We start from the raw sequence: 24,669 nt of genomic DNA, 5'->3' as shown, positions 1-24,669 counted from the left end.
ACAATTGATACTATAAATCAAAGTACGTAAGACTTCCCTCTCATTCATGTGCATGGGCTCTCGGTGTGGGCCTTATGGGCCCCTATTTGTGCCTTAAGTGGGCTTCCAGTGTCACCTTAGTCGCAGCAACCCTCGCCAGTTGTGGCTGGGATTGAGGGCCTCTGCACTTGCCTGCCTATGGCCGGCTTGAGTGCTGTTGTGGCCTTCTTCTGGCTGGCTGCACTCACGCGCTCTGCTCATAAATCAATTTTTTATTTTTTTTTATTTTTAACCCTTCCCTGCAAAGTTTAAGTCAACATGTTGAAGGGAGGAAGATAAAAATCATAAGTATTCTAAGCATATCTTTAGTAAGAATTAGTGGGTTGGTAAATTTTGCTACATATTATATATTAAAAAGTTTTATTTTTACTAATTGCTTCATCTAGTGCATGACATTAAAATTTTACATAAATATGAGGATGCTACAGGTAAAATGATCTCAAAATGCGTGATTTCATGATGTATTTAGAGTTTATCGATGCAGCCAGGGGTTTTGTTTCACCTATCTTATCTGTTCACAATGAATGGTTGGCCATGATTAAGGCCATGAAATAGGCAGGCGTCAGGTGTGTCATGGCCAGAATTTCTTGTCAGCCTGCCTTTGTTCTTCTTGTTATTGTCTATTGCAAAAGATGAGGATTAATGAAGATATTTAAATGAAAGGGGTATATATGCATAAAAGGAAGTTCTGTTTTTAGTGTCCTATACAGCTGCACCACTGTAGGTTGGCCCAGCCACTTCGCTGGTAAAGAGTTTGCTGGAGTTTGGACTTTGCCTTGGGCTGACCCCAATAAAATATATGTATATTAACTCTATCCTATTTAGCTCCTCTTTTCATTGAATTTGTTTTGTGTGGCTTCTGCATTGGCAACTCTTGCTCCTGCACTTCTTTTTTTAGTCATTTAGCTCCTCCATGCTTGATTATTCTCCCAAATTAAAGCCCAAAGTGAAATATTGTATTCATTTGCCAAAAATCTTGTTCATCATTCAATCCTCATATTTTGTTCATGGATAGAAATTTGTTCAACTCCTTTGAGCAGACCTCGTATTCTAATAAATCTGCTAAAGGTCTCATAAAGAATAGTACATCACCTTCATTTGACCTTAGAGGGCCAAATGAGATTAAATAATGAAATTAAAACTTAACCATTCAAAATGCACTCCATGAGATGAAGCACCATGATGAAGCATATTATTGATAATTATTTATTATAAGAGGATCAAAGAAAAGGGCATCATAACTATCCAAACATCTTCAAAGCAGTCCATTTTAGGCTCCATTTATAACTCAAATCAATATAAAAAAGTCAAATGTATCCCACATTCAACAAGGCCCCAAAGGTGCACAAATTTGTAACATTCAGAATGTGCTATCTTTGCAACTTTGTCCAAGGAGTTTTGAATGAGATATATTACGTTATATAGTTTTTAATTATTTGATTGAAGAATTTTTCTATAGCAGTGCTGCACAACAATTACTACATGAGAAATAAATGAAGAAGGCGAAAAATAACTGAAAAGTTCTTCAACTCCAGTTATTACGGGGGGATTGAATAAAAAAACATGCAAATAATTGACAAAAAATTCTGAAAACGTTACGAAATATATTAAATAGCAGTGAACATCAAGGAGAAGTCGACGTTGCACCTCACTCTCCGTATTCCACGGGAGAGCGATTCTGCCGTCTGCTCCTCTTTCTCTCCTTCTCTTGCGCTTGTTGAATAATTCGCCATAGCCCACTGAATGCCATTGCAGGACGATTCCTCCGATCTCGCTATTTATAGATTTCATGCCGATTCAAATGATGGGTTCTTCGCCATTCACCGTCTTCGTTTCAAAAGGGCACGTCTTTCCTTTTCCTGTTGATCTTTCATCAAGAGTGAGGAACAGAGATCGGCCGACCCGTGTGCGGTCCATCATGTTAAAACCAGACGACTATTTCAGAGATCCAGATTGGAAGAAACGTTATCAAGAGGAATTCGAAGAGAGGTTTAATCTGCCTCATTTGAAGGATGTTGTTCCTGCGGAACCACGACCCACTACTTTTTCCTTGAAAAGCAGGTGTTCTCTCTCTATAATTGCTTTTTATTTCCTCACATTAGAGTTTTGTTTCTAGAGATGTCTGTATTGACTTTTTTTCTTAACTCAACGATTCAGGGGTTCAAGAGTTCTCAATGGAAACTGCACTTGCTCTAACAGGAGTGATTTTGTGGACGACGACGATAGAGCACTCCTGAAGGTTCACACTTAAAAATTCTTCACTAGTGGCATTTTTATTATTTTTGTCGATGTTAAAGATTTTCTATGATTGCAAGTTCTATCTAGAAAAATCACGGTTTAAGAGAGATGCTGCTTCTTTTTATTTTGGTTCTTCTTTTGAAGAAATGGAACGAAGCTTGTGATCTGCTGTTCTCTCTCGTCCATACTGTGAATTCTGAATGTGAGTTCTGCGTTTTGAAAGATAGAATTTGATAGAGATCTTGGTATAGGTCTCTGTCTTGGAAGGGTCTTGGATGGGAACAGAGATTTATATCAAGAAAGATAGGAGGATGACAATGGTGACAGACAGTGATCAAAAATATCTTGACTGTGATGCTTTGGGAAGGACTGAAAGTATTTAAAGGAAATACGGTGAAGCCATATGACTCAAGTACCACTGGGGGTTGGGGATTGCGACAGAATTCTTTCTAGTGTATTTTAAACTGCATTATTTTTTAAATTAAAATGCCTGTAAAAATGATAAAACAGATGATTTTTTTTATCCTGTACTCTTCTTACATCAGGTGATTAAATACTCTTCCCGGACGTCTGCTGGTGCAGAGTGCATTGATCCAGCATGCAGTTGGGTAGAACAATGGTTGGCGCCCTATTTTTCCCTAATTTTAATTTCAACTCATTTGATTTTATTAGAGAAAATTAAGCACCAGCTACCAATCCTCTGTAGCACTGACTGACCTGCTGATCATGATGGCCACAGGGTGCACCGAGCCGGGCCACGCAAGCAGATCTTCTTTGATCCGAGCACGGTGAAAGCTGCAATCGTCACGTGTGGTGGGCTCTGCCCTGGTCTGAATGATGTCATTAGACAGGTCTGTTCTGGCCATCAAATTGAACATGACCATGTTAGGAACTTAATCTTGGATTTTGATGTCTTCATCAGATTGTGTTCACTCTGGATATCTATGGCGTCAGTGAGATTGTGGGGATCCCCTTTGGTTATCGCGGGTTCTTCGACAAAGATCTGCAAGAAATACAAGTGAGTGAAATGAATGGAAAGACAAACTGGTGATGATCTTATGAAAGTAATTTTTTTTCAAGGAATCTGATGAAGTAGTTATTGATTTCGTGCGCTTGTTCTTGTCAATCTAGTTGTCAAGGGGATTGGTGCAGAACATAAACCTCGCTGGTGGGAGTTTTCTGGGTACTTCTCGAGGTGGTGGTGATGTCTCAAGTATTGTTGATAGCATCCAGGTCCGCTGCTTTTGTCGGTGGGAACTTTATAGAATCCTGGCTCATCTTTTGGTAATGATGTTTTTTTTACATTCTTGGTGATTTCTTCAGGCCAGGGGAATCAATATGCTTTTTATACTTGGTGGGAATGGTACCCATGCGGGGGCTAATGCTATACATGATGAGGTTGGTTAACTTTTGACTCGATGGGACATTTCATGGCTATCATGTGGTATTTTCTGTGAAAAACATTCTCATAAAATCTAAGACCGCATAATCTGCCTAAGAAGTGAGTTTTTTTTAACTTCTGCTTAAATACATATGCCTCGAAAAAATGTGTTTACCTTCATGATGCACACAAAAAGATAAAAACTTGAGGAACATTGCACATCAGGAAGAATTCATTAAATATCATGATGATTATTCTGAAAAGATCCTGATCGTAATTGTTTTATCGTCTTTCTGTGCGGTAGAAGCAAAACAAAAGCAACTTGAATTTGGTTTAGTCATTCAAAAATATTGGGTGAAAAGGGATGCATCTTGGGCGACGATGGAACACTGGTTGACAATGAAAACAGAGGGCAAAACATGTCAATATTTCTCTATTCATTTTAAGTTATATATGAATGATTGTATCAGGTAGATTAAGCGTGGCACTATATGAAATGCAACGTTCCTATTTGCCTCAAAATAGGTGTTTGATGTGGGGGTGAAGTGCCACATCATAACAGCAAAACAATTTGTGTGCCCCTAGGGATGACAATGACATCATCACCCTTTACGCTGACAAATAACACGATCACAACTCATCATTGTCCTCTCATCATCAGAGGGAGTAGAGGAAGAGAACTTCAATCTGAGGAGAATTAAGTAAATGATTCAACTACATTCATCACACTGTCTTAGAAGCACGCAAATGACGAGGACGGTAACGATGGATGATGAATATAATTGTTCTGTGACTCTCTCTTGTCTCCATTCTCTTACATGAGAAGAGGATGATCATTAGTTGTCGTGGCCCTTGTCATTCATCTGAAGTTAGGATAGCGATGATGATAATGATCTGTGTGGATGACAAATTTGTCATTGTCCTCCATCCTTATTCAAAGAAACAACGATTAGAGAATCTGATGTGAGATTTCATGGATGTGTAGTGCTGGCGACGAAGGCTGAAGGTGGCTGTCGTCTGTGTTCCCAAGACTATTGACAACGACATCCCCCTCATGGACAAAACCTTTGGTTTCGACACCGCCGTCGAGGAAGCGCAGAGGGCCATCAACTCAGCCTACATTGAGGAACTTTCCACTTTCATGTTCATATTCTATTTCCTCCTTGAAATTTAAATTATATGTAAAATAATGGTCTGACATTACAAGTGCTACAGGCGAGGAGCGCATATCGCGGCATTGGGCTGGTGAAGCTCATGGGCAGGAGCAGTGGCTTCATCGCCATGCATGCATCTCTCTCTAGTGGCCAGGTCGACATCTGCTTGATCCCCGAGGTGTGATAGCTGCCTTTCTTCTGTGTCTTATTCAAGTTCTGATCTGATCAGCCCAAGCATAAATTATGTGGGGCATTTCATGAAGGCTCCCTTCAAGCTGGACGGTCCCTATGGTGTTCTCCAGCATCTTGAGCACCTCATCAGGTCTAAGGGTTCTGCTGTTGTATGCGTTGCCGAGGGAGCAGGGCAGGTGACTCTCTCTCTCTCTCTCTCTCTTTCTCTCTCTCCATCCATCCATCCATCTATCCATCCATTTATCCATCCATCTATCCATCCATCCATCCATACATCCATCCATACATCCGTCCATACATCCATCTATGCATCCATCCATTCATTCATGCATCCATTCATTCATTAATTCATCCATCCATTCATCCATCAATCCATACATACACTTCAATTCTCTGTCCCCCTCTCCTTTCTATCTCTCTATCTCATTTCTCTGTCAACCTTACTCTCTCCCTCTCCCATTCTTCTATCTGTATGTCTCTCTCTCTCTCTCTCTATTTATCTGTCTTCTTTATCTATCTATGTGTCTTCCTGAGAGAGTGGGTTTTGCAGGATCTAATTGAGAAGCCAGACGAGAAGGATGCATCAGGAAATAAGATTCTTGGAGATATTGGTGTCCACATCCAGCAGAAGGCCTGCACTTCACCGCTCTACATCTAAATCTATCTTCGATTAATCATCTCTCTACATCCAGCCTCTCTATCTGTATATCCATCTATAATTCTAGCTTATCTCTCTCTATGTGGTAATTATCTCACCTCTGGGTTTGCAGATCAAGAAGCACTTCAAAGAATTAGGCTTTCCGGCAGATGTGAAGTACATCGACCCCACCTACATGATCCGCGCTTGCCGCGCCAACGCCTCTGATGCCATCCTCTGCACTGTGCTTGGCCAAAATGCGGTAACATGGCAGATACATGCATATATATATATATATTGGAGAGAGAGAGATGGATGACCTGGTAGATTGACTAATAAAGATGATTGGTGTGTGCTTGATTGATTGATCAGGTCCATGGAGCATTTGCAGGGTTCAGCGGAATAACAGTGGGGATCTGCAACACCCACTACGTCTACTTGCCGATCACGGAGGTGATTGCCTCGACACGCCGCGTTGACCCAAACAGTCGAATGTGGCATCGGTGTTTGACCTCCACTGGTCAACCCGATTTTGAGTGACGAATTCTTTATTCCCCTGTTTGTCAACCCCCCAATGAATAAACAGTAATTTGTTAATTTGTATCCATTCATGCCTTGGCAATAAAGATGAACCGTTATATCTTCATTTCACAATATCTTCCTATATCAGACACATTTCCCTTCCATTTCACAAGTCAATGATGGAAACTCAAGAACTCCCTGGTCAACTGGCAGTCCCCTCAGAGGAACTATCTCCTCCCTCTCTCCCCTTCTTTCCCCTGACAAATGAAACACGCCAAAAGTCAACGATAAAGAAGAGTAAAAGTCATCAGTATTGAAAGAGTCAACTAATACAGTAAGAATCAGAGTCAATCATGTAGAAAAGTCAACACACAATGATAGAGGAAAAGTCAAAAGTCCAATTTAATTCTGAATTCAAAGCAAATCTAAAATCAATGGCGACAGAAAGTCAATCATAAGTCAGCAGTGCCAGAAGAGTTCAACGTCACCTATACAAGTCAATCATATAGAAAAGTCAACACTCAATGATAGAGGAAAAGTCAAAACGTCCAAAATTAGTAAGAATTGAAAGCAAACCGAAAATCAATGACGACAGAAAGTCCAAGTCAGTAGTGCTGGAAGAGTTAAATGTCACCGATACAAGCGAATCATATAGAAAAGACAACGCTCGATGATAGAGGAAGAGTCAAACGTCCAAATAAAATCAGAATTCAGAGCAAATCTAAAATACATGATGACACCAAGTCCAAGTCAGCAGTGCTGGAAGGAGTTATACATAAAAGTCAACACTCAAGGATAGAGGAAAAGTCAAAACGTCCAAACTGAGTAAGAATTGAAAGGAAATCTAGACTCAATGACAACAGGAAGTCAAAGTCAACAAAAGTCAACAGAGAGGAAAAGGTAAGATCAGCGGCAAGAGGTCAAAATTCAAAGTGCAAGACAGCAGACCTGGCGAGGCGAGGCCGAGGTGTCGCATGCTCGGAGTCAAACTCGTCTTCGGGGAAGTAGACGGTGCCGCTGTCATCGGCGGCAGTGGCAGCGGCAGCGGTGGCGTCGTCGGGGCGGCGCTTGCGGCGGGGGGGCTCGGGCTTCCAAGTGACGCGGGCGAGGGACTGGCCGAGCAGCTCGGCGATGGCGGCGGCCATCTCCTGTGCCCTGTCAGCCTGCGGGAAGGTGTCCTGCTCAAAGTGGTGCGCCAGCCAGAGATAGGCGGACAGCACCTGGTGCTTGGCCTCCATGTCGAGCAGCTCGGCGTCGCTCCTCGCCGAGGCCCGGGGCATGCCGAGGGCGATCCCGACGGGGCGGCGCTCGCCGTACTTGACGGCGAACCTGAGCAGGTGGTTCATCACCTTGGGATCCCTGGTGTTGACGGGGGCGAAGCAGAAATTGAAGCGGTCCTGCAGCGACAGCCCGGGCACGCGGTCGAGCAGCGCCGCCACCTTCCGGACCTGGTCGTGGCGGCAGAAGAAGTAGCAGCCGTCGAGGCGGCAGCTCTGGCGGAAGCGGTCCAGCAGCTGCGAGAAGGGCAGCTCGGGGAATTGGCTGGCAAAGAGCTCCACCTGCTCGAACAAGGGGAAGAGCCCGGCCTGGGGCGCCTCTTCGAAGGGCCGCTGCAGGCACTCCACAAGGTACTCGAGGTCCGCCGCCGCGAAGGTCGTGACCAGCCCGTCCGGGTAGCGGCTGCCCCGCCGCCCCGCCCGCCCGGCGATCTGCTTCACCTGCGACGCCGCCACCGGCACCACCCTGTCGCCGTCGTACTTGGCCAGCGAGTAGAACACCACGCGCCGGATGTTGAGGTTCAGCCCCATGCCGACGGCGTCCGACGCCACCAGCACGTCGTACCCGCTGCCCTCCTCATTGAACAGCGCCGCCTGCTGCCGCCTCGTCTCCGGCGGCAGCGCCCCGTATATCACGCAGCACCGGTGCCCTGCCAGCCGCTCCACGGCGAGCTTCACCTCGAAGATCTCGCGCCGGGAGAAGGCCACCACGCAGTCCCCCGGCCGGACCCGGGTCAGGTCCCCCCCCAGGGTGCTCCCCTCCACCACCAGGGGCTTGAACCTCCCATAATTCACCTCCACCAGCTCGTCTCCGGTCTCGCCGCAGACCCGCCGGACCAGCCCGGCCACGCTGGGGTCCCCGCAGAGGTGCACCTCGTCGGCCCTCACCCCCAGCAGGGCCCTCGTCCAGGCCCACCCCCGGCTCGGGTCCGCCAGCATCTGCACCTCGTCCAGCACCGCCACCTCGTACAGCTCCTCCGTCGACGCCATCTCCATCGTGCACGCCGTGTGTTCGGCGAAAGGCACCAACGTCCTCTCCTGCCCGGTCACCAGGTTGCAGTACACCCCCGCCGCGTTCACCCTGTCGAACACCTCCATGGCGAGGAGCCGCAGCGGCGAGCAGTAGAGCCCCCGCCGCGCCGCCGCGAAGGCCCGCAGCGCGGCGAAGGTCTTGCCGCTGTTGGTGGGGCCGCAGTGGTAGACCACGCGGCGGCGCATGGCGCGGGCGAAGGGGAACCAGGCGTGGGGGGAGGTGAGGTCGGCGGAGAGGACGAGGGATCGGTGGGAGGAGAGCTCGCGGGGGAAGTGGCGGAGGGCGAAGTCGGCGAAGAGGGGGAAGAGGAGGCGGTCGGCGGCGGGGGAGGGGCCGGCGGCGAGGAGGCGGCGGAGGAGGGAGGGCTCCGCCGCGGCGGCGGCGGGGAGGGCGGCGGAGAAGCGCTTCGCGGCGGCGGGGAAGAGCGCGGCGGGGAGGTAGATGGCCAGGGCTTGGTCCGCCGCCCAGCCCGACTGGGCGAAGTGGCGGAGCACCGCCGCGAGCTGGGCTTGCTCGGCGGCGCTGGCCGGCGGCGCCGCCGGGGGGAGATGGCCGGGTATTTGGGGGAAATTGGCGGCGGCGGCGGCGGCGGAGAGGCGGCGGAGAGGAAGAGTGGCGGCGGCGGCGGCGGGGGAGCAGAGGGGTCTGCGGAGGAGGAGGAGGAGGGCCGCCGCCATGGGAGGAGGAGGAAGAAGGATTAGGGCTTGGGGGAGGGTCGCCGGGGAGAGTGGAGGAGGGAGGTCGCCGCAGTCATGCTTGTAGAGCTCTCTGAGAGAGAGAGAGAGAAAGAGTTTGTACTGCTTTCTCAGTATAAATCGGTTGGGGAGAGAGAGATAGATACAGAGAGAGATATGGACATAGATAGATACAGAGATGAATAGAGAGAGAGATAGAGATAGACAGATGCAGGGAGAGACAAATGAAGAGAGAGAGAGAGATGGACATAGATAGATACAGCGACAAATGGAGAGAGAGAGAGAGATGGACATAGATAGAGACAGAGATGAATAGAGAGAGAGATGGAGAGAGAGAGAGATAGAGATAGACAGATACAGGGAGAGACAAAGAGAGAGAGAGAGATGGAGAGAGAGATAGAGAAAGATAGATACAGAGTGAGAGAGAGATGGAGAGAGAGATAGAGATAGATAGATACAGAGAGAGACAAAGAGAGAGACATAGAGGGGTTGATCGAGAGAGGGACAGATAGAGGTTGATCGAGAAAGGGACAGAGAGAGACAGAGATTGAGAGAGGGACAGAGAGAGAGAGAGAGAGAGGTTGATCGAGCGAGGGACAGAGAGATAGATTGAGAGAGGGACAGAGAGATAGAGACAAAGAGAGATAGACTGAGAGATAGAGACAGAGAGAGATAGACTGAGAGATAGAGACAGAGAGAGATAGATTGAGAGAGGGACAGAGAGAGATAGACTGAGATATTCTGTTACAGAAAGGGACACAGAGAGAGAGCGAGATAAATTAAGAGATAGAGGGACAAAGAGAGATAGATGGATAGATACATAGATAAAGACAGTGAGAGTAGACAGAGAGATGGATGGATGGATAGATAGATAGACAGATAGAGACAGTGAGAGTACACAGAGAGATGGATAGATAGATGGATTAATAGAGACAATGAGTGCAGACAAAGAGATAGAGAGATAGATAGAAAAAGACAGTGAGAGTAGAGAGAGAGATGGATGGATAGATAGATAGATAGAGACAGTGAGAGTACACAGAGAGATGGATAGATAAATGGATGGATAGAGACAATGAGTATAGACATAGAGATGGAGAGATAGATAGATAGATAGAAAGAGACACAGAGAGACAGATAGAGAGGTACGTAGGCCATTAGAGAGAGACAAGGGAGAAACTAGACTTCCTGTCTCTCCGCCCACTGGGTTTCTGCTTTCTAGTGCTTTCTCTCTCTAAAACACAAGAAAGAACTCAGAGAGAGAGAGAGAGATATCGGCAGATGGATAAACTGACAGATGGTTAGACTTATAGTTGATGGAAAGATACCAGGATACCGTAAGAAGATTAATGAATAGATAAATTAATACAACACAAACAGGGAAAATAAAAGCCATCAACAGGCTCCTCTCTTTCTTCCTCAACAAATTGAAGTTGAAATCCCCAAAAACTTTTAAAAGAATATTAATCAAGTTCAGGTTCTAGAGAAGAACTAAAAGATAATTGAAAAAAATAGAAGATAATCAATGAGTCCTGAGTCTCTCTTTATCACCAATCTCTCTTTCTTCCTCAACAAATTGAAGTTGAAATCCCCAAAAACTTTTAAAAGAATATTAATCAAGTTCAGGTTCTAGAAAAGAACTAAAGGATAATTGAAAAAAATAGAAGATAATCAATGAGTCCTGACTCTCTCTCTATGACCAATCTCTCTTTCTTTCTCAACAAATTGAAGTTGAAATCCCCAAAAACTTTTAAAAGAATATTAATCAAGTTCAGGTTCTAGAGAAGAACTAAAAGATAATTGAAAAAAATAGAAGATAATCAATGAGTCCTGAGTCTCTATTTATCACCAATCTCTCTTTCTTTCTCAACAAATTGATGTTGAAATCCCCAAAAACTTTTAAAAGAATATTAATCAAGTTCAGGTTCTAGAGAAGAACTAAAAGATAATTGAAAAAAATAGAAGATAATCAATGAGTCCTGAGTCTCTCTTTATCGCCAATCTCTCTTTCTTCCTCAACAAATTGAAGTTGAAATCCCCAAAAACATTTAAAAGAATATTAATCAAGTTCAGGTTCTAGAGAAGAACTAAAAGATAATTGAAAAAAATAGAAGATAATCCATGAGTCCTGAGTCTCTATTTATCACCAATCTCTCTTTCTTTCTCAACAAATTGATGTTGAAATCCCCAAAACCTTTTAAAAGAATATTAATCAAGTTCAGGTTCTAGAGAAGAACTAAAAGATAATTGAAAAAAATAGAAGATAATCAATGAGTCCTGAGTCTCTCTTTATCGCCAATCTCTCTTTCTTCCTCAACAAATTGAAGTTGAAATCCCCAAAAACATTTAAAAGAATATTAATCAAGTTCAGGTTCTAGAGAAGAACTAAAAGATAATTGAAAAAAATAGAAGATAATCAATGAGTCCTGACTCTCTCTCTATCACCAATCTCTCTTTCTTTCTCAACAAATTGAAGTTGAAATCCCCAAAAACTTTTAAAAGAATATTAATCAAGTTCAGGTTCTAGAGAAGAACTAAAGGATAATTGAAAAAAATAGAAGATAATCAATGAGTCCTGACTCTCTCTCTATCACCAATCTCTCTTTCTTTCTCAACAAATTGAAGTTGAAATCCCCAAAAACTTTTAAAAGAATATTAATCAAGTTCAGGTTCTAGAGAAGAACTAAAAGATAATTGAAAAAAATAGAAGATAATCCATGAGTCCTGAGTCTCTATTTATCACCAATCTCTCTTTCTTTCTCAACAAATTGATGTTGAAATCCCCAAAAACTTTTAAAAGAATATTAATCAAGTTCAGGTTCTAGAAAAGAACTAAAAGATAATTGAAAAAAATAGAAGATAATCAATGAGTCCTGAGTCTCTCTTTATCGCCAATCTCTCTTTCTTCCTCAACAAATTGAAGTTGAAATCCCCAAAAACTTTTAAAAGAATATTAATCAAGTTCAGGTTCTAGAGAAGAACTAAAAGATAATTGAAAAAAATAGAAGATAATCAATGAGTCCTGACTCTCTCTCTATCACCAATCTCTCTTTCTTTCTCAACAAATTGAAGTTGAAATCCCCAAAAACTTTTAAAAGAATATTAATCAAGTTCAGGTTCTAGAGAAGAACTAAAAGATAATTGAAAAAAATAGAAGATAATCAATGAGTCCTGACTCTCTCTCTATCACCAATCTCTCTTTCTTTCTCAACAAATTGAAGTTGAAATCCCCAAAAACTTTTAAAAGAATATTAATCAAGTTCAGGTTCTAGAGAAGAACTAAAAGATAATTGAAAAAAATAGAAGATAATCAATGAGTCCTGAGTCTCTATTTATCACCAATCTCTCTTTCTTTCTCAACAAATTGAAGTTGAAATCCCCAAAATCTTTTAAAAGAATATTAATCAAGTTCAGGTTCTAGAGAAGAACTAAAAGATAATTGAAAAAAATAGAAGATAATCAATGAGTCCTGAGTCTCTCTCTATCACCAATCTCTCTTTCTTTCTCAACAAATTGAAGTTGAAATCCCCAAAAACTTTTAAAAGAATATTAATCAAGTTCAGGTTCTAGAGAAGAACTAAAAGATAATTGAAAAAAATAGAAGATAATCAATGAGTCCTGAGTCTCTCTTTATCACCAATCTCTCTTTCTTTCTCAACAAATTGAAGTTGAAATCCCCAAAAACTTTTAAAAGAATATTAATCAAGTTCAGGTTCTAGAGAAGAACTAAAAGATAATTGAAAAAAATAGAAGATAATCAATGAGTCCTGACTCTCTCTCTATCACCAATCTCTCTTTCTTTCTCAACAAATTGAAGTTGAAATCCCCAAAAACTTTTAAAAGAATATTAATCAAGTTCAGGTTCTAGAGAAGAACTAAAAGATAATTGAAAAAAATAGAAGATAATCAATGAGTCCTGAGTCTCTATTTATCACCAATCTCTCTTTCTTTCTCAACAAATTGAAGTTGAAATCCCCAAAAACTTTTAAAAGAATATTAATCAAGTTCAGGTTCTAGAGAAGAACTAAAAGATAATTGAAAAAAATAGAAGATAATCAATGAGTCCTGAGTCTCTCTCTATCACCAATCTCTCTTTCTTTCTCAACAAATTGAAGTTGAAATCCCCAAAAACTTTTAAAAGAATATTAATCAAGTTCAGGTTCTAGAGAAGAACTAAAAGACAATTGAAACAAATAGAAGATAATCACTGAGTCCTGACTCTCTCTTTATCACCAATCTCTCTTTCTTTCTCAACAAATTGAAGTTGAAATCCCCAAAAACTTTTAAAAGAATATTAATCAAGTTCAGGTTCTAGAGAAGAACTAAAAGATAATTGAAAAAAATAGAAGATAATCAATGAGTCCTGAGTCTCTCTCTATCACCAATCTCTCTTTCTTTCTCAACAAATTGAAGTTGAAATCCCCAAAACTTTTAAAAGAATATTAATCAAGTTCAGGTTCTAGAGAAGAACTAAAAGATAATTGAAAAAAATAGAAGATAAACAATGAGTCCTGAGTCTCTCTTTATCGCCAATCTCTCTTTCTTCCTCAACAAATTGAAGTTGAAATCCCCAAAAACTTTTAAAAGAATATTAATCAAGTTCAGGTTCTAGAGAAGAACTAAAGGATAATTGAAAAAAATAGAAGATAATCAATGAGTCCTGAGTCTCTCTCTATCACCAATCTCTCTTTCTTTCTCAACAAATTGAAGTTGAAATCCCCAAAACTTTTAAAAGAATATTAATCAAGTTCAGGTTCTAGAGAAGAACTAAAAGATAATTGAAAAAATAGAAGATAATCAATGAGTCCTGACTCTCTCTTTATCACCAATCTCTCTTTCTTTCTCAACAAATTGAAGTTGAAATCCCCAAAAACTTTTAAAAGAATATTAATCAAGTTCAGGTTCTAGAGAAGAACTAAAAGATAATTGAAAAAAATAGAAGATAATCAATGAGTCCTGACTCTCTCTCTATCACCAATCTCTCTTTCTTTCTCAACAAATTGAAGTTGAAATCCCCAAAAACTTTTAAAAGAATATTAATCAAGTTCAGGTTCTAGAGAAGAACTAAAAGATAATTGAAAAAAATAGAAGATAATCAATGAGTCCTGAGTCTCTATTTATCACCAATCTCTCTTTCTTTCTCAACAAATTGAAGTTGAAATCCCCAAAAACTTTTAAAAGAATATTAATCAAGTTCAGGTTCTAGAGAAGAACTAAAAGATAATTGAAAAAAATAGAAGATAATCAATGAGTCCTGAGTCTCTCTCTATCACCAATCTCTCTTTCTTTCTCAACAAATTGAAGTTGAAATCCCCAAAAACTTTTAAAAGAATATTAATCAAGTTCAGGTTCTAGAGAAGAACTAAAAGATAATTGAAAAAAATAGAAGATAATCAATGAGTCCTGACTCTCTCTTTATCACCAATCTCTCTTTCTTTCTCAACAAATTGAAGTTGAAATCCCCAAAAACTTTTAAAAGAATATTAATCAAGTTCAGGTTCTAGAGAAGAACTAAAAGATAATTGAAAAAAATAGAAGATAATCAATGAGTCCTGAGTCTCTCTCTATCACCAATCTCTCTTTCTTTCTCAACAAATTGAAGTTGAAATCCCCAAAAACTTTTAAAAGAATATTAATCAAGTTCAGGTTCTAGAGAAGAACTAAAAGATAATTGAAAAAAATAGAAGATAATCAATGAGTCCTGACTCTCTCTCTATCACCAATCTCTCTTTCTTTCTCAACAAATTGAAGTTGAAATCCCCAAAAACTTTTAAAAGAATATTAATCAAGTTCAGGTTCTAGAGAAGAACTAAAAGATAATTGAAAAAAATAGAAGATAATCAATGAGTCCTGAGTCTCTCTTTATCACCAATCTCTCTTTCTTCCTCAACAAACTGAAGTTGAAATCCCCAAAAACTTTTAAAAGAATATTAATCAAGTTCAGGTTCTAGAGAAGAACTAAAAGATAATTGAAAAAAATAGAAGATAATCAATGAGTCCTGACTCTCTCTCTATCACCAATCTCTCTTTCTTTCTCAACAAATTGAAGTTGAAATCCCCAAAACTTTTAAAAGAATATTAATCAAGTTCAGGTTCTAGAGAAGAACTAAAAGATAATTGAAAAAAATAGAAGATAATCAATGAGTCCTGAGTCTCTCTTTATCACCAATCTCTCTTTCTTTCTCAACAAATTGAAGTTGAAATCCCCAAAAACTTTTAAAAGAATATTAATCAAGTTCAGGTTCTAGAGAAGAACTAAAAGATAATTGAAAAAAATAGAAGATAATCAATGAGTCCTGAGTCTCTCTTTATCACCAATCTCTCTTTCTTCCTCAACAAACTGAAGTTGAAATCCCCAAAAACTTTTAAAAGAATATTAATCAAGTTCAGGTTCTAGAGAAGAACTAAAGGATAATTGAAAAAAATAGAAGATAATCAATGAGTCCTGAGTCTCTCTCTATCACCAATCTCTCTTTCTTTCTCAACAAATTGAAGTTGAAATCCCCAAAAACTTTTAAAAGAATATTAATCAAGTTCAGGTTCTAGAGAAGAACTAAAAGATAATTGAAAAAAATAGAAGATAATCAATGAGTCCTAACTCTCTCTCTATCACCAATCTCTCTTTCTTTCTCAACAAATTGAAGTTGAAATCCCCAAAAACTTTTAAAAGAATATTAATCAAGTTTAGGTTCTAGAGAAGAACTAAAAGATAATTGAAAAAAATAGAAGATAATCAATGAGTCCTGAGTCTCTCTTTATCGCCAATCTCTCTTTCTTCCTCAACAAATTGAAGTTGAAATCCCCAAAAACTTTTAAAAGAATATTAATCAAGTTCAGGTTCTAGAGAAGAACTAAAAGATAATTGAAAAAAATAGAAGATAATCAATGAGTCCTGACTCTCTCTCTATCACCAATCTCTCTTTCTTTCTCAACAAATTGAAGTTGAAATCCCCAAAAACTTTTAAAAGAATATTAATCAAGTTCAGGTTCTAGAGAAGAACTAAAGGATAATTGAAAAAATAGAAGATAATCAATGAGTCCTGACTCTCTCTCTATCACCAATCTCTCTTTCTTTCTCAACAAATTGAAGTTGAAATCCCCAAAAACTTTTAAAAGAATATTAATCAAGTTCAGGTTCTAGAGAAGAACTAAAAGATAATTGAAAAAAATAGAAGATAATCAATGAGTCCTGAGTCTCTCTTTATCACCAATCTCTCTTTCTTCCTCAACAAACTGAAGTTGAAATCCCCAAAAACTTTTAAAAGAATATTAATCAAGTTCAGGTTCTAGAGAAGAACTAAAGGATAATTGAAAAAAATAGAAGATAATCAATGAGTCCTGAGTCTCTCTTTATCACCAATCTCTCTTTCTTTCTCAACAAATTGAAGTTGAAATCCCCAAAATTTTTTAAAAGAATATTAATCAAGTTCAGGTTCTAGAGAAGAACTAAAAGATAATTGAAAAAAATAGAAGATAATCAATGAGTCCTGAGTCTCTATTTATCACCAATCTCTCTTTCTTTCTCAACAAATTGAAGTTGAAATCCCCAAAAACTTTTAAAAGAATATTAATCAAGTTCAGGTTCTAGAGAAGAACTAAAAGATAATTGAAAAAAATAGAAGATAATCAATGAGTCCTGAGTCTCTCTTTATCACCAATCTCTCTTTCTTTCTCAACAAATTGAAGTTGAAATCCCCAAAAACTTTTAAAAGAATATTAATCAAGTTCAGGTTCTAGAGAAGAACTAAAAGATAATTGAAAAAAATAGAAGATAATCAATGAGTCCTAACTCTCTCTCTATCACCAATCTCTCTTTCTTTCTCAACAAATTGAAGTTGAAATCCCCAAAAACTTTTAAAAGAATATTAATCAAGTTCAGGTTCTAGAGAAGAACTAAAAGATAATTGAAAAAAATAGAAGATAATCAATGAGTCCTGAGTCTCTCTTTATCACCAATCTCTCTTTCTTTCTCAACAAATTGAAGTTGAAATCCCCAAAAACTTTTAAAAGAATATTAATCAAGTTCAGGTTCTAGAGAAGAACTAAAAGATAATTGAAAAAAATAGAAGATAATCAATGAGTCCTGAGTCTCTATTTATCACCAATCTCTCTTTCTTTCTCAACAAATTGAAGTTGAAATCCCCAAAAACTTTTAATAGAATATTAATCAAGTTCAGGTTCTAGACAAGAACTAAAAGATAATTGAAAAAAATAGAAGATAATCAATGAGTCCTGACTCTCTCTCTATCACCAATCTCTCTTTCTTTCTCAACAAATTGAAGTTGAAATCCCCAAAAACTTTTAAAATAATATTAATCAAGTTCATTTTCTAGAGAAGAACTAAAAGATAATTGAAAAAATAGAAGATAATCAATGAGTCCTAACTCTCTCTCTATCACCAATCTCTCTTTCTTTCCCAACAAATTGCAGCTGAAATCCCCCAAAACTTTTAAACGACTATTAGGCAAGTTCAGGTTCTAGAGAAGAACTAAAAGATAATTGAAAAAAATAGAAGATAATCAATGAGTCCTGAGTCTCTCTTTATCACCAATCTCTCTTTCTTTCTCAACAAATTGAAGTTGAAATCCCCAAAAACTTTTAAAAGAATATTAATCAAGTTCAGGTTCTAGAGAAGAACTAAAAGATAATTGAAAAAAATAGAAGATAATCAATGAGTCCTGACTCTCTCTCTATCACCAATCTCTCTTTCTTTCTCAACAAATTGAAGTTGAAATCCCCAAAAACTTTTAAAAGAATATTAATCAAGTTCAGGTTCTAGAGAAGAACTAAAAGATAATTGAAAAAAATAGAAGATAATCAATGAGTCCTAACTCTCTCTCTATCACCAATCTCTCTAGCCCATCATGAGAAGAGCGCCACCACTTCAGCGGCTGGAGGTGGAGTTGGAGCCGGCAACCCAGTAGCGCTTGACGGCGATGAGGATCTTCTCCGGCACGAGGGGACCGTCCTCGTGGTCGAGCATCTTGGTATCCCATCTCATGCCGTCTACTAGCTTCTTCACATTCACCAGCACATCGACCTCGTCCCTGAATATGACGGCGCCCTCCGGCCGCAGAATCCTGTCCATTTCCAGCAGGATATCCACCTCACTGCACCTGCATTACATAGACAGACATCTCTGAGAGTGAGCATTCTCTCTCTCTCTCTCTCTCAACATAATTCAAGAGAAGGAACTATTTCTTTAAACAGAAACCAGACACCTCACTTTTCAAATGCCCATCAATAAATGGAAGATAGACATATGTAAAAACAGATAGATATGTATCTTGCTTTCGATCAAGATTCATGGCAATCTTGGGAGCATTGTGCGGAAAAAGGCAACTAGCGAGAGACTAATATATGTAGATAGATATAAGCGAGATAGATAGACAATTTAGAGTCCTGGAACTGAGATTTATTTTTTAAAGACAATCGCAAAGATTATGAATCAGAATAGTCCTGAAACCTTAAAACTAATTGTACATGTAAAAAAGACGATGCTGAGTGACAAGAAAGCACACAATCACCTGTTCTTGTACAAGCTGAAGACGCCGCTGGCATGAATGAGATCGTATGTCCTTGGGTAGGTAGAGAAGGCTTCACACCTGATCAAAATTGAAACACACAAATCATCACCCACAAATACTATGATCGTCATTATGTCCACAAATATCATGCCAACATTGAAAAAACCCGAAACAACTTGAGATCCATCCAAATCTAACGGCAGAAAAGAGAGAATGGTGCTTATTCCTCGGCAAAGTCACCAATCAAATCAATAAGTGAAACTTTTGACAACAAAAACTCTTGAGGGGAGAAATCAAAACTCCGATATGTCCCTGAGACCATATTAGTGATTCTAGATTTAACCCACACATTGTTCAATGAAAACAAAATTTCACACCAATTGGTTCTGATAACAGACACACACAAAGGGGGAGAGAGAGAGGGGGGGAACGAGAGGGAAGTGGGAATGCCGTCACCAATCTAGTGGGGAATATCTTCTGTAGAAGCTTGAAGGAAAGAACCCGGCAAAAGGTTGGAAGAGGGAGAGAAATCCAATTCTTCATAGGAGAACTCATCTAACAGTAAACTGACGACACTGCCATAGAAATCTATTGCAGAGGGACATCCATTTAACTTTAATATGAGAATGGAGATTGTGAAGATACAAATCATGAGAAATGCCGATCAGGCCTCTTTCATAAACGACATCAAGAAAAGGGAACATTGCATCTAAGTGTTTCTTCAATGAATTCTTAAAATGTTTCTTCAATGAAAATAATAGTTCTCTACCAATTGGTTAATATAACACACACCGATGGAGGAGGAGGGAGCAAGAGAGGAAGGGGTAATGTCGTCGCCAATCTAGCACAGCAGAAATTCTGAAGAGGTTTTAAGGAGAGGATCCCTGGGAATGGGAGGAGAAGGGGGTTGTGAAATCCATTTCTTTCAACAAAATGATGAGATTTGATCTAGCAATAAAATGATGAGAATGCCTCTTCAGGGCTAAAAACGGAAATGTGCTCTAATGCAACGGGACCGTATGAAACTCATGGCAACATATCTAACTGCAGATCAATGAACAATCATAAGAGAAAGGAGCGTGTGGACCTACCAGTCATGATAAATGCCGATCAGGCCTCTCTCGTAGACAGCGCCAAGAGAGGATACCTGCTCCGATATCGTGGGAACAACATTCATGACCCAGGTCTTGGGTGACTCGATGGCGGCGGCAAAACTGCCAAACCCAGCGTTCATGTCTAAGATGTTGCGGTAACGGCCAGAAACGAGGTACTTGTTGATCTTCTTGTAGTAATCCACATGCTTCTTCCACAAACGGTTGTCCTCCCTGAAACTCTCGGCTGTGGCACCGGGAACTGATCCAGAGGTTATCCTGGGGGGCACTGCAGTTAGTCTGGCCGGAAACGGAAGTATCTTTCTGCCAGCAACCTCATCAGACTCGTCCACTCGAGGGACGGGAGTCACACACAACTCCATTTTCTTGTACCTGAAACACAAAAAGTGAAGGCATTTAACTTAGACATCAACACCATTTATCTGTAAAAAAATAGAAAATTTTGCCCCTCACACAGCCTTCAGATTCAACAAACTACGCAAGAAGTTAAAGCACATGAGGGAGGAAAGACAGTATTGGTTACCAGACATCATCCGGGTCTTGAGTAGAGCACATCTCAGGCTGAGACCCATCGCGCCAGCCAGGACAAGAGTCGGTGTTTATCCTCTTTCTCCAAATGGCGATATCCCCCTTCTCTGATACTTTATCCCAGCAAAGTTTTTTGGCAGTCTTCTCTATCTTTGACTGTTCTGCATTGAGGTCTTCCTCAGTCCGCTCCCATGACTTATGATGTGTTCTCCAGTTGATCGGTGGGCCTGACAAGGCCCAGTATCCACCAGGCCTGAGGACTCGATCCACTTCCATCATATACATCCCATCTGTCATCACCAAGAGAAACAAAATAAACGCAAATTCTACACAGGTACATCCTATATACACAAGCCCAATATTAGATTCTCTCACATAACGGTGAATACAAAAAAAAAAGAACAGAACTTGTCACGAAGATAACGGATATGGTTTCTGTTATGATCCCCAACTCCAATCATTGTATTTTACACAACCTTTTTTATTCATGGTTCCCTTAAATTTAAACAAGTGTAGTCCTCCACTGAGGGGCAGTCAAAAAGTTGATATTAATTTGGCAGTGCATCCTCAAAAAGTGGAAAACATAGAATTGTGCAGAGAGAAAAAAATAGAAGCAACACTTGTTACAGGCGCAGATTGGGCCTGAAACATCTTCTGGGAGGATCTCCCCACCAATTTAATCAACTTCTTGTCTGCCCTCCTTCTTGGCTTGTGTGCTCAACAGCAAGGAACCCTAGTGACATCGAACAAAGAAAAAAAGGACCGTCTGCTGTACATACCATTTCCTGACCATGGGATCAGACACCGAGAGCAGTGAGCCATGTCAAATGAGCGAGATGGATATGGTAGTTTTATAGTGCCGAAGACTCCAATGACAGCTGGAACTCCCCTCTCAAGAGCAAACTGGACTTGAGCCTCGTGAGAGTCTCGTGGAGCAAAGGACATTGCCAAAACGTTCCTCTTCAACAGATACGCCCCCCAGCTTGCCACCTATAAATCCATCACATCATTTGGTTAAAAAAATGAATAGGGTTTGCCATACCTGATGACGATGACAAGTCATCATTATCCATATTATTGTTGCACTAGGATGACAATCATGCATTTGTCATCCTCTCTCAAAAACAAGTGATGACAGATGACAGAGGGATGCCAGATTACAAATGTATATCTTCCAATCGATGGATGATGTCAAGGAAGATGATTGTCAGAATAGAAAAACGAAGAAACAATGCAAAGGAAGATTCGGACCGAGAGAGTACACCATTCAGAGAGATTAAAAAGTTAAACCAGATTTCTGTTCATAATTATTTGATAGCCTTGAGGGACATTTTTAGGAAACAGAAATTTTGACAAAATCAATCCAATTAATGAAAATGTATTATGCTATGGCCCAAACTCAAGAAATAAATGACCTATAAATTCTTCTGCAAACACTACTCAAGTGTGACGTATGTATCAGACATCCCCACACTACACGAACAATTTACAGAATAAATCTATCATAGGATATCTAATCGTCAACTTACTCCGCAGCCAGTGTCCAGAGCAGTTCTGACAGTCCCATTCAAGATAGGAATCACAGAAGCGAGCTGGTCAATGTACGTGTCAGCCCCCTGCGGAAACTGCGTCCCGCCTCCAGGAAATCTAAAGACATTGCCTTCATAATGCACCCAGTTCTGGATGGCCTTCTCCACAGTCAAACTCTTGTATGGTACATTGGCATATGCCACATAATCTCGGCTCTTAGGCCAGGGAAACGGGGTGACGTATCCCTTTGGCGCCGGAATCAAGCACCGCAGTTTCTCGTCTTCGGCCGGGCAATGCCGCTCTCTGTAGATCATGTTCTCTCTGGGAAACGTCATCGCCCGCCTCTGGTCTTGGCATGGAGTGTAGTCAGTGTACTTCTCTGCACAGGGCTTAAAAACTTTGGATTCTGTATTGGAGGCTTTGGGGATTATGCGGCCGCCATCGTGGTGGGTCTCAAAATTTAAGTTGGGAAGGACTCCACATTCAACTGAAGATTCAGTCTGTCTGGTGATCTCCAAGGCTATACTGTCCCCCTTACCGATTCCACTCTTCTGCCACGCTCCAAGAACATAGAAGAAGCAACAAAGGCCCACCACTATCAAAATTGAGATGGAACTCCTGGTCCTGCCACCCTGCCCGCTTGCCTTTGGAGGCATGGTTCACCCTGAAACAGCAAGTTATTCGTATTGGTAATTAATTGAAACAGCAAGAGTAGTGATTGGTAGGAGTGAAAATTATCGGCATCTAACAGGAAGGAGATGGGAACAAGCTTCCCTCGAGAGAAAAAAGAGTAAAAATTTTGCATGGCTTGTTCATCCTGGCCAGAACATAGGAAACAAGACAAGAAGAAACATTTTCGTCAACCAAATATTGCTAATTTGTAACAGGAATTTTTCAATGAGGGAGTATCGAAGATAAGTTCCCAGATTGCCAAAAGGAACGGCAGAGAACATCCATCCAGGTAACAAAAAATCGATCGGTATGAATCACGGCCACAGATCTGTTCTTTCCTACTTGCAATACATCATTATAGGGATGGAAAAGCCAGGAATCCGATGGAACATCCGACAGATCTCTCTGATCTCGATATCAAGAGAAATCTAGATTCTACTAGAGCGACGGAAACCCAAGAAAAAACCCAAATACCAGAAGAAAAAAGAACGCAGATCCAATACCCATCAAACAAAACAACAGGGTAATGAGTTATAAATGCCCAGAATAACGCTAAGAATCAACCTTTTCTGCAGGACCGCAAGTGAACCAGCCTTCCCAGGATTCCAACAATGCCAAATCTCACCGAAAATAAGCTCTACAGATGGCGAATAACGTTCAAACCGCTCCCTCTTTCCTTTTCAGCGACGAACACCGACACAAACATCAACTCAGAGATCCAACCCGATCCTGCTCCTCCCCTCGCTTCCGGACAACACGACCATTACTTTGATCACCCCCTCTCTCTCACTCTCTCTATAGATCACACCCTCTCTCTCTAGAATCCCTCTCTCTCACTCTCTCTATAGATCACACCCTCTCTCTCTAGAATCCCTCTCTCTCTCTCTCTCTAGATCACACCCTCTCTCTAGATCACTCTCTCTCTCCACTGAGTGGAGCAATTCACTTGGTTTTGGCCGCTAAACGCGGCAACGGTAAGCTTACCGTTTAATGAGAGTCTGAATATTGTCGGTGTAATCAGGGCGTTTTAGTCATTACTCTTTCCTGGGGGACCCACCATAATAGGGGCAAAATAGTCATTTACTATAAATTGGTCTTTTTTCCACTCATGGTACACCGCCAGATAGAATACTTTGTGCCTCTATTGCATATATTTGCATTAAATTATTTGTCCTGGAATTCTTCTTTAATTGGCACGAAACACAGTTCAGTGTGCACCCATCCTGAGGTTTGAGGTGGTATACAGATCTAGCCGTGCCCTGGACCCACCGGGGAAAATTATAAAAGTTTAGTGTTCTATAGAGGTTTCTGGTAAATATCCTAATTTACACATAGATCCATACCATAAAGGATATGTATACAGTAGTCATACCTTGGTGGATCCAAAAGAAAGTCAGGAGAAGGGAACAGCAAATGTCATTCATCACATCATTTGTCATGGTGACGGATGGCATTTTTTAGCGCCATGACAGTGATGGATGGCATGATGAAACACCGCTGACGAGTGATGTGACGGTGATGAAGGGCCTCAGACAATTGATGTGACAGGATGGCCGTCACGGATGAAAAAATTTTAAATGATGAAAAAAAGGAAGAAAACAAAAATAAAATACAATTGTCTCATATTTAGAATTAAACAAGAGATACCAAGAGAAAATGGGAGAGACTGACACAGAGAGAGCGAGAGAGAGAGAGGGAGAGAGGAGAGAGGGGAACAGGCAGGAGAGAGAGAGAGAGAGAGAGAGAGAGAGAGAGAGAGAGAGAGAGAGAGAGATTGACTGCGAGAGGGAGTGGGAATGAGAGGGAGTGGGAATGAGAGAGAGAGAGCGATCAACCGAGAGAGGGAGGGGGAATGAGAGAGAGAGATTGACTAAGAACGGGGAGGAGGGAATGAAAGAGAAAGAGAGAGAGAGAGAGAGAGAGAGAGAGGGAGGGGGAATGAGGGAGAGAAAGAGAGAGATTGACTGAGAGAGGGAGGAGGGAATGAAAGAGAGAGAGAGAGAGAGAGAGAGAGAGAGAGAGAGAGGGAGGGGGAATGAGGGAGAGAAAGAGAGAGATTGACTGAGAGAGGGAGGAGGGCATGAAAGAGAGAGAGAGAGAGGAGGGGAATGAGGAGAGAAAGAGAGAGATTGACT

The 24,669-nt window shown here is 40.8% G+C and overlaps 3 protein-coding genes across 3 annotated transcripts; 1 reads left to right on the top strand and 2 right to left on the bottom strand.

Moving 5' to 3' along the window:
- Positions 1–1,665: 1,665 nt before the first annotated feature.
- Positions 1,666–6,295, top strand: PFK5 (phosphofructokinase 5). The gene is made up of 13 exons (XM_078588423.1): positions 1,666–2,100; positions 2,197–2,278; positions 2,823–2,896; positions 3,017–3,128; positions 3,200–3,295; positions 3,409–3,510; positions 3,601–3,675; positions 4,644–4,785; positions 4,875–4,990; positions 5,076–5,180; positions 5,555–5,635; positions 5,775–5,903; positions 6,014–6,295. The coding sequence occupies exons 1-13, from the start codon at positions 1,829–1,831 to the stop codon at positions 6,179–6,181; spliced, it is 1,554 nt and encodes a 517-aa protein (XP_078444549.1). The 5' UTR covers positions 1,666–1,828; the 3' UTR covers positions 6,182–6,295.
- Positions 6,257–9,246, bottom strand: LOC144713746 (ATP-dependent RNA helicase). The gene is made up of 2 exons (XM_078588422.1): positions 7,112–9,246; positions 6,257–6,420 (listed from the first exon to the last, which is right to left on the bottom strand). Exons 1-2 carry the CDS (start codon positions 9,148–9,150, stop codon positions 6,366–6,368), a joined length of 2,094 nt encoding a protein of 697 aa, XP_078444548.1. The 5' UTR covers positions 9,151–9,246; the 3' UTR covers positions 6,257–6,365.
- An 8,641-nt stretch (positions 9,247–17,887) lies between these two features.
- Positions 17,888–23,451, bottom strand: LOC144713460 (S-adenosyl-L-methionine-dependent methyltransferases superfamily protein). Its single transcript, XM_078588041.1, has 7 exons — positions 23,099–23,451; positions 21,862–22,526; positions 21,112–21,322; positions 20,328–20,622; positions 19,784–20,176; positions 18,693–18,770; positions 17,888–18,281 (listed from the first exon to the last, which is right to left on the bottom strand). The coding sequence occupies exons 2-7, from the start codon at positions 22,516–22,518 to the stop codon at positions 18,050–18,052; spliced, it is 1,866 nt and encodes a 621-aa protein (XP_078444167.1). The 5' UTR covers positions 22,519–22,526; positions 23,099–23,451; the 3' UTR covers positions 17,888–18,049.
- Between the last annotated feature and the right edge of the window lie 1,218 nt (positions 23,452–24,669).

The sequence above is a fragment of the Wolffia australiana genome, chromosome 16 (assembly GCF_029677425.1).
Source record: "Wolffia australiana isolate 7733 chromosome 16, ASM2967742v1".
In the NCBI taxonomy this organism is placed as follows: Eukaryota; Viridiplantae; Streptophyta; class Magnoliopsida; order Alismatales; family Araceae; genus Wolffia; species Wolffia australiana.
The sequence above is the reverse complement of the archived record's forward strand: the minus strand, read 5'-3'. Positions and strand labels throughout refer to the sequence as shown.